The sequence below is a fragment of the Netta rufina genome (assembly GCF_964035555.1).
Source record: "Netta rufina genome assembly, chromosome: 3".
Taxonomy (NCBI): Eukaryota; Metazoa; Chordata; class Aves; order Anseriformes; family Anatidae; genus Netta; species Netta rufina.
Window position 1 is genome coordinate 34,621,227 of NC_140125.1, and position 9,297 is coordinate 34,630,523.

Consider the following 9,297-nt stretch of genomic DNA (forward strand, 5'->3'; position numbering starts at 1 on the left):
CGTGCCCCGCGCTCCGCCTACAGCTCCCGACAGGCTGCGGGGCGCGGTGGCGGGAGGGCGGGCGGTGAGGCAGTCAGTCAGTCGGGCGGGTGGCGCTGGAAGGGGAAGGAGGGGTGCTGCCGGCGCTCTGCCGCCGCCGCCATCATGTCGCGGGGTCGGGAGCGGGTGGTGGCCCTGGTGGACATGGACTGCTTCTTCATGCAGGTGGAGCAGCGCTTCGACCCGCAGCTGCGCGGCCGGCCCTGCGCCGTGGTGCAGTACAACAAGTGGCAGGGCGGCGGGTAGGTGCCGCGTCGCGGTCTCTCCCCGTGTCGCCGTGTCGCGATATGGCGCCATGCCCGCCCGTTGCCTTGCAGGATCATCGCGGTGAGCTACGAGGCGCGCTCCTTCGGCGTGGCCCGCGGCATGTGGGCGAGCGAGGCGCGGGCGCTGTGCCCCGAGCTGCTGCTGGCCAGGGTGCCCGAGGCCAGGGGCAAAGCCGACCTCAGCCGGTGAGCGGGGGCAGCGGGACGGGGCTGCGGGGACACCCGGGGGCACCCGGGGACACCCGGCTGAGCCTCTGGGCCGCCAGGTACCGGGAGGCCAGCGCCGAGGTGATGGAGGTGCTGTCGCGCTTCGCCGCCATCGAGCGGGCCAGCATCGACGAGGCTTACCTGGACCTGACGGGCAGCGCTCGGGACAGGCTGCGGGAGCTGCGGGGCCGGCCGCTGGCAGCCGAGCTGCTGCCCACCACCTTCGTGCAGGGGCTGCCTGCCAGCCCGGACCCCCAGCACGCCGCCAAGGGTAGGCAGAAGCTCGCCCCGGTGGGCTCCCGGTGGCCGGGCCGGAGCTTGATGCGATGGGGATGCTCCAACAGCTTGGCTGCGAGGGATGAGCCCGCTCCTGCTGCTCCCCTTCGTGCCCCCCATCCCCTGGCAGAGCATGAGCTGCTTCATCCCCTCTGGAGATGCAGCACTGCGACCAGGATCTCTGTTTTCCCCGCTGCTAAGTCGCCTGCTTTTCCCCCTCGCAGCTATGGGTGCCCGCAGCTCTTCCCTGTAGGGCTTGCAGCGGTACCAGCCCCTCTGCTGGGCTCAGCGATGCCCACGCCGGTCCCCTTTGTGTCCCCCTTGCAGAGGAGCTGCGGGAGCGTGGCGTGCAGGAATGGCTGGCCTCGCTCTCCTTTGATGACCCCAACTGTCCCGACCTGCAGCTGACCATGGGAGCGGTCATCGTGGAAGAAATGAGGTTGGCCTTGGAGAAAGCCACTGGGTTCAGGTGCTCGGCTGGGATTTCACACAACAAGGTATGTGTGTGGAAGGTGTCAGCCCGTCTTCCCCGAGTAGCTGGGTTGGAACGGGTGGTAGATGCTGTTGTGCTCCTCTGCCAGATGGAAGAGGAGTGGGGAATGCAGCCGTGTGTGAGCATGCCTTCAGGGAAATCATAGGGCATCTGGGAAGGGGAGGAAAACTCTTCACAGAGATGTAGCCTGCGCGGTCAGCAATCAGTTAATTTACTAGATGGGGTCATGGTGTACTCTAACCACTTCTCTTACTAGGAAGAAAATGGTTTTGAGTCCCTCAGGAGAACTACAAAACACAAGAGCTTAAAGCAGGTCGCACCCTGTTTTTTAGGGAACAGTGGGTCCATCCAGGGAATATTTTTACTGACTTGTTTTCCAGCGACTTGGAGGAAGAAGAATAGCAGTTTGGTGGCCCTGAGGTGAGTCGAGTTGCTTTTCCTCTTTCTGGTCAATCGGTCTTTACCCGCTGTTAGCCACGCTTTGGGTGCTGCTCAGCCAGCTGCTGCGAGCACTTCATGCACGACAGCAGCTGCAGAAACAAACTGCCTTTGATGCTGCAGTTGTGGATGGTTTCCTGCTGGGCGATATGCTTTGGGTGGTTTTACTGAGAGCCCCTAACGCTTGTTTCAGCCTCTGCAGAAAAGGCTGGTGCATACAGAGGCTGTGGAAGCACCTTTGCACGTGACTGTGCAGAATGTGCAGGCTTTTGACCTGGTGGTCTCTGCATTGTGCTTGATAGCATAGATAGAGGGTTCTTTAGGGACAGCACAGTCCATCGTAATTTCCTTATTTCCCTTGAAAAATAAAACACAGCGCTGGCATAGAAACTGGGAGCTGGGAGATGCTCTTAGGAAGAGCAGGAATGTTCTCTGTTAGTGCTGTTAATGAGGGCAAAAAGGCCAGCTGAGCATCCCTTCCACTGGAAGTTCCTACACCGGTGCTCTTCCTCAGCTAGCTCTGCAGAGAGAGCTCCAAAACATCTGTTTAGTCTTTATCCTTTTTTTTTAATTATTATTTTGGTCAGAGCCTGTATATTTAAAGTTGTAACTGATGAGCCCCTCTTTGCATAGGCTGAATCTCCTGTTAGGGGCTCTCGGTAAACCACCCAAAGCATATCGCCCAGCAGGAAACCATCCACAACTGCAGCAGCATCAAAGGCAGTTTGTTTCTGCAGCTGCTGTCGTGCATGAAGTGCTCCTGGGGCAGCTCTCAGCAGCTGGCTGAGCAGCACCCGCAGCATGGCTAACGGCGGGTAAAGACTGCCCAGAAAGAGAAAAAGCAACTCGACTCACCTCAGAGCCACAAACCGGTGTTCTTTTTCCTTTTAAATTGTTGGGAACTGCAGTAAGTTGGGAGTTAGTCTGGGGTTATTGTGGGCAGTCATCAGGATGAGTCAGTAACAGGGGTGCTCTTGTAGAAAAGGCAAGTCCTGCTTCAGCATGTGTTAATTAGGTGCCAGGAAAAAAGTAGATTACTTCTCCCCATGAAGTCTCAGCCACTGGTTCAGTTTGCAGCAGTTCACCACAGGAATAGTGTGGGTAGCCTTGGAAGAATCTCCAGTGAAACAAGAATAACGATAATTGGGCGTCTGCAAAATGACTGAATATGAAGAGTTGAAGGAAAAAGATGGAATTCCTCTAGAAAAGAGAGAGGACATGTAAGCCTGTGAGAAAGGCTGCTAATAAAGATCATAGCTTAATCTGCGGGAAGGAAGCTTTGTTTAGTTACAGGGGTAAAGCAGTGAAAGAGGAAAATCATTGTTTTTTTAATTAAAAAACAAGCTATGCTTATTTCTGGCTAGTCTGTGTATTCTTGATCTTGAGTCAGATTAGGGTGGAAGGGGAAGTTGTAGAGCAGGTGGGTGAGAGGACATCCCTTCCAAGAGCTTCTGTATTTTGCAGATTTTCTTCTGCAGCATTATGCTGCGTCCTTCCTAGCAGCTGCTGCAGCACGTGCCGTTAAGTACAGTGCTTTGCAATAATGCCGGTTTGTAATAACAGGCTTTCCACTCCTCCACGTTACAGATGCTGGCAAAACTGGCCTGTGGGTTAAACAAGCCCAACCGGCAGACACTGGTACCTTCACGATCTGTCCCGCAGCTCTTCCGCCAGATGCCCATCAGCAACATGTAAGTGCTGGGGAGCTGCCTGCAGCTTGGGGCTTGGGCTGAGCTGGTCTGTGGTGAGAGCGTGTGCTTGAAATGCTGGTGCTGTGCTCCCACAATCCGGGCTTTCCTCAGGAAGAGGGCCCTGATTGTCTTCATTGCTGGGGTACGTGTCTGGGTTTTGTTGCTCCTTGTGTAAGGAGAACCAAAGTGACTTGGGGGTAGTAAACGGTTCCTGGCCACCTCAACAGAGAGAAATTTCACCTCAATTTATATCAGCCAGCAAAGGCTTTCATCCACAGTAACCACTTGCCAGCATGTGTAAGAGGGAGAGGAAATCCTCCTAGGAATCCCTCACAGCTGTGCGTGGCAGTTCAAGAGGAGCACGCTGGGGAGTCGAAGCCGTGCCAGAGAAGGAATCACACCTGAAGAGCTCAGCTGCGTTTTCTGGGCAGCCTTTCCATGGGAAGAGCTGTCCCCAGAACGACTGCTGGGATGCACAGGTGTAACGGCGTAAGGCAGCAGCAGCCCTGGGCAAGGGGACCAGAGCTGTGCCCCAGTGTGAGTGACAGAGCCATGCTCCCAGAAAGCAGTTCTGGTTTTATTCTGAACACACCAGTGCTGTTCCTTGCATGGGGAAGTGTCACCAGCCCCACTCGTCTGGAGGAATGTCACCGGTGTTCAGGCATGCAGTGGCTTTCTGCCTTCAGTGTGTCACTAGTGATGGAAAAGCGTTGGGGGGAAGGGTTCTGTCCATGTAGAAAGGAAGCAGGGAGCCTGTGAGGTGCTCTTCAGGGCATAGTTTGGGATCATCTTCTGAAGATGGATCTGAGAGAGGCGCTGAAACTGGGTGAGCCAAGGAGCTATTCCCATTTCAGCTCTTATGCATCCCTCTATTGTAAGCAGAAGACTTGTTATGTACCAAGTGTTCGGTTTTGCCCTCCAAACTTCTGACTGCTTCTGGTTGCCTTGAACATCATCAGCTTTTGCTGCACAAAGGCTCACTGTAGTCGTCCCCACGGTGTTTCATTTCCTTTTCTTGTCTCTGCTGTAGCCGTAACCTGGGGGGCAAGCTTGGTGCTGCCATCATGGACATCCTGGAAGTGGAGTACATCGGGGAGGTGGCGCAGTTCAGCGAGACGGAGCTCCAGACTCACTTCGGAGACAAGACAGGGTAAGGAGGTACCGCTTGCTGCGGTTTGGCTCTTGGCAGGAACCGAAACTGCCTTCTGACTGTAGGTTGTTCTGGAGCAGTTTGGAAGCTTGGGAGGCAAAAATGCAGTGACATCTTTGAGGGGGCAGAAGCAGCGGTGCAGCAGGCCCACAAACAGGCTTCTGGGCTTGGCTTCTCCCAGGTGCCCTCACCAAGACAACATTGTGCCCGTCCCCAGCTCCTCTGCCCTGCTCCACGGTTACATTTTCCATTGGCTGCCTTTACCTCATGCTTCTTCTGGCTTTCAGGTCCTGGCTCTACGACTTGTGCAGAGGAATTGATGACGAACCTGTCAAAAATCGGCACTTGCCCCAGTCCATTGGCTGCAGCAAGAACTTCCCTGGGAAGACAGCCCTGGCCACGCAGAAGGAGGTAGGAGAAGCCCACATCTGGCAAAAAAAAAAAAAAAAAAAAAAGCTTGGCCTTTGGACCAGATAATAAAAGAACATTAAAAGCAAAAACTAGCTGGCAGAAACAGTGCTTTTCTGTGTCACAGTGCCCTGAAACTGAGCTAGGGGCCTGGTAGGAGGGAGTGATTTGCGTCCCACGAATTAGAGAAATCTCTTGTTGACAAACTCTTCCACAAAAAGGTCCAGCCTCATGATTTTCCTGAGCAAAATAGGCTTGTGCTGTTCAAAAGGTATTTGTGGTGCCAAGCTTCCAGGGCTGGTTGCTAGAAAGAAGGTAATTAGCCCAAAGAAAGAGGGAGGAGGCACCTTCCGTGTGTTCTGGGGAGGGCATGGGCCCAATCCTGTTTGTTGTTGTTTTGTCCAGGTGCAACACTGGCTCCTGCAGCTGGCCTTGGAGCTGGAATCCAGGCTGATCCAGGACAGGAATCAGGTAAGGAGTGGACAGCAGCCTTCCTGCTGTGCCCGAGGAGGCCAGGCCTTCGGGAAGCCCCGGGGTGCTGTTTGCAGGAGGCTGGTGGTGGTGGGAGGAGGGTCTGCCTGTTCTCAGGTGTTCTCCTGTGCTGAGGTGCTGCAAAAAGGTGTGCGAGAGCCCGGCCAGCAGGGATGGCTCTGTCCCAGAACGCTGCAGGGCTAAGGATGGTCCTTAAAGCCTGCTGCATCCTCATCCTGCCTTGCTGCTGCTCTACTGCAGCTTGCAAGCCCTTTGCTCTTGGAATATGGTCAAATGCACAAAATGCAGACTGCAGGCCAGGGTGAGGTCAATCTGCTAGCTTCGCTGCTGCAGGGAGGCCGAGAAGTGCTGCACAGCTCCCTTTGAAGAAAAGCGAGGACGAAATGCTTCCCATCCTGCGTGGGGCAGCTGTGCAAGTCCTTGCTGTCCCGTATCACATCCCTGGGAGATCAGGCTGGGCATCGAGGCTGTCTCTGGAGCCATTCCTGCTCTTCCCTGTAGATGTCGCTTGCAGCTCAGCTGTGTCTTTCTTCTCTTCCCAGAACCACCGAGTGGCCAAGCAGCTCATGGTGGTCATCCGCATGCAGGGAGACACCCGGCTGTCCCGCTTCTGCGCCATCACCCGCTACGACGCCCAGAAGATCTACAGCGATGCCTTCGCCCTCATCCAAAACTGCAACATGGCCGGGGCTCACCAGGCAGCCTGGTGAGTGGGGGAGGAAGCCATTCGTGTCCATTCGTGTCCCTCCTGCCCTCTGTCTTTGACTTGAGGACCCACCGCAGCTCCAGCCTGTGGTGGGCTGGCAGTGCAGGCTGGCAGCTGGCTCCAGTGCTTTTTTTTTTTTTCATGGGGGAAATGCTGTTCTGGGAAGAGGCTTTCTGCTCTGCCCAACCCAGCCTGCTGTGTCCGTGAGGCTGTGTTGCAGAGATAGCAATTCTCACAGGAAACCTCCTTCCCACCCCTTGCCAGATACCCAGACTAAGCTCTTCTGCAAGTTTCCCTCCCTCCCCTGCCTGTGAACGTTTTATGTTGCTTGAAGCCTTACCTCAAAGGGCGTTTTGCTTCCCAGGGTGGTGTCTGAGTGGCTGTTGTTCTGTCCCTTGCAGGTCTCCACCACTCATATCCGTGCTGCTCTCAGCCAGCAAGTTCTCGGAGGCCCCCACGCTCCTTTCTGCGGGCATCGCCGCCTTCCTGACAAGTGACACCCAGCCCGATGGCACTGACAGTGCGAAAGCCACATCTGGCAGGGGGCCCAGGGTCAAGTTTTTCAGGAGCCCAAGCAAAGAGCACAGGCAGAAGCCAGCTAACGCTATTGAGTCCTTCTTCCAGAAGGCAGCAGAAAAGCGGCAGTCGCAGGCAGCAGCAAGCAGCCTGCCAGCTCCTACCAGCTCCTCAGAGCACCCGCAGGGAGCTGCTGTTGGATTTGCCTCTGAGCAGCGTGATCTGGAGTCCCCCGTGAAGCAGAGGCCCAGAGAGGGGAGCCCTTCTCCGAGCAAGAGGCTTCTTCCCTGCGAGACGCTGCTGTCTGATGCCACGCAGACGCCCTCCACCCCACCCAGCTCCAGGATGCTTCGCAGATCGGAGCCAGCTGTGGAAGGCAACGAGCAGAACCTGCCGCCCTCTCCCGAGCTCCCCCTGCTCCCTCCTGCCTCGCCGGGGGACCAGCAGCGCTGTGAGAAGTGTGGCCAGCACGTGCTGGTGTGGGAGCTCCCGGAGCACATGGACTACCACTTCGCTGTGGAGCTGCAAAGCTCCTTCCTGGAGGCCAGCTTCCCCACGGCTCCGCCTGCAGCTGCCAGCTCTCCTGCCAAGGCAAAGAACAAGCCCAAGACTCCGGCAGGATCTAGTGCAAAGCGCCCTAGGGAAGGTGTGACAAGAACTTTAGATTTTTTCTTTAAACGCTTGCCTCCTTAACATCCAGCCGGGCTGGGAGTTTTTAGATAATCGCCGTTTTTAGATAGGGTTAAAAGATTTTATCCTGCCTTGCCGGGTTTTAATGCGGAGAAGTCTAATAAATTATCTCTACCCCAAGTCTAAGAGGAACTGGAACTGATGAATAGTGTGTGGTGCAGGATGTACCCAGCTTTGCAAACTGCTCAGATGGGCTGGTGGCAGCTCGCTTGCCTCTGCATCATCCTCACATCTTGCTCTTGCTTTTCCCTGGGATGGGATCGGTGTAAAAGCAGCTGCTGGGAGCACAGTGGCTCATCCTAGGGCATCTCCAGCCAAGACCAGGCCTGAACCCAAATCCAGTCACTTCAGAGGAAGCCTTCACCTCGTGATTTTCTCCCCTGGCTGCAGTTGCAGGCCTGGCCCTTGCTGTATTTTATGTACAGTAGCTTAGTCTGCTGGTTACATCTCCCTTCTCTACTCAGTAGGGCAACACTTTTTTTTTTTTTTCTTCCACCAAAATGGATTTTCCACGGCATGGTTTCTTCTACAGAAGGGTTTTTTTTTAAATATACACTCTGACAACTCTCTCCATGTAGCAGTCCAGTGCATGATGCTTGCCACCAGCTCTGGAGCGCCCAGGAAAGACTGCTCCCTGCTTTGAGGAGGCTGGAGCAGCAGGGTCATGCTTTCAGTGGGCTTTTTGAAGTCTCAACGCTAGTTCCAGGTAATTGCCATTGATGCATATGCCCAAGTCCTAATGCCAGGGAGGGGGAAGCAGGCTAGTCACACAGGCTGACAGTGTAACCACATTTCTCCTCCTCATAGGCTCTGGGTGATAGCACACACAGCTCCATTAGAGGTACCTGCTTTGGTTTTTGGTTGGCAGAACAACTTGTTCAGCTCTCTGGGCCACGGTTCACATGTGAGAGCCTCCCCAAAAGGCAAGGGAGCTGAGACAGCTGAGTATCTTACACGGACACTGCAGGCACCGAGAAGGGGAGGTGCCCTGCAGGGCAGGAGATGCGCTCAGGGCTCGGCTCTGCCGAGAGCCCGGGGCCTCTTCCAGCTGTGCAGCCGCAAGGGTTTGGCTCCAGGCAGGGGGAGGGAACTCGCCACGTCAAAGCAGCGCCGGGTGGGGGCTGGAAACTTTGCAGAGGGTTTCGTCAGCTGCAGCCTTCCCCTCCTTCAGCAGGGGGAGAGCCTTTCGGGCAGCAGCTGATGCAAAGTGCAGCTGTCCTTGCACGCTGTCGTTTCCGCAGGGCAGCACCCTGCTCGTACCGCCGAGCTGCTCTCCCTCCACCGACTTGGCAGCTGTCACCAAGTTTTGAGAAGCTCAGGGCACAGCCCGTGCTCGTGCCTGCAGTCACGAGAAGGAATTACAGCGTCCCTCCCCTTAATGACAGCCCTCACGCTGCCAAGTGACAGGTTCCCTGAAGTCCCCATGTGTAAAGGGAAACAGCAACCAATCCGGTAGGGTTGCCTCACGTTCCTGAGCTGACAGCACACCTCACATCCTAAATGTCTGGCCGGACCGGCCTCAGCAGGTGCCACTGCCTGCCACAAAACCACGCAGAGAGCAGGCACAACCCCTCAGTGCCGTGTCACCTCCACGGGCAGCCCTCCTGCCCCTGCTCGGCCCCAGGGAACGACGTGTTCTCCTGGGCGGCGCTGGCAAACCCCTTGATAAGGCTGACACTATTTTAAAAACAAGCCGGGGCTTAGGTCTGTGCCCTAGAAAGCATCCCTTTAACCGGGCTGGGAGGGAACGAACGTGTGACCATGAGGAAGCAGCAGCCAGAAGTGCTGTGCTCAGGGTGACGTGGCCACCCCGGGCTCGCTCAGATAAGCCGGGAGGGCAAGGCTGTAAACAGCAGCCCCGCCACGCCACGCCACGGGATTTATAGGGCTGAGTGCAGGAAGCTCAGGAAGGGGTGACCCAGCAC

At 56.0% G+C, this 9,297-nt stretch overlaps 1 protein-coding gene across 1 annotated transcript; it reads left to right on the forward strand.

The window, feature by feature from the left end:
* Positions 1-144: 144 nt before the first annotated feature.
* POLH (DNA polymerase eta) lies at positions 145-9,218 on the forward strand (the record flags this gene model as incomplete). Its single annotated transcript, XM_084285362.1, has 10 exons — positions 145-281; positions 357-491; positions 572-783; positions 1,116-1,285; positions 3,307-3,410; positions 4,441-4,560; positions 4,848-4,971; positions 5,374-5,439; positions 6,003-6,166; positions 6,568-9,218. 10 exons carry the CDS (start codon positions 145-147, stop codon positions 7,373-7,375), a joined length of 2,040 nt encoding a protein of 679 aa, XP_084141488.1. The 3' UTR covers positions 7,376-9,218.
* Positions 9,219-9,297: the final 79 nt, after the last annotated feature.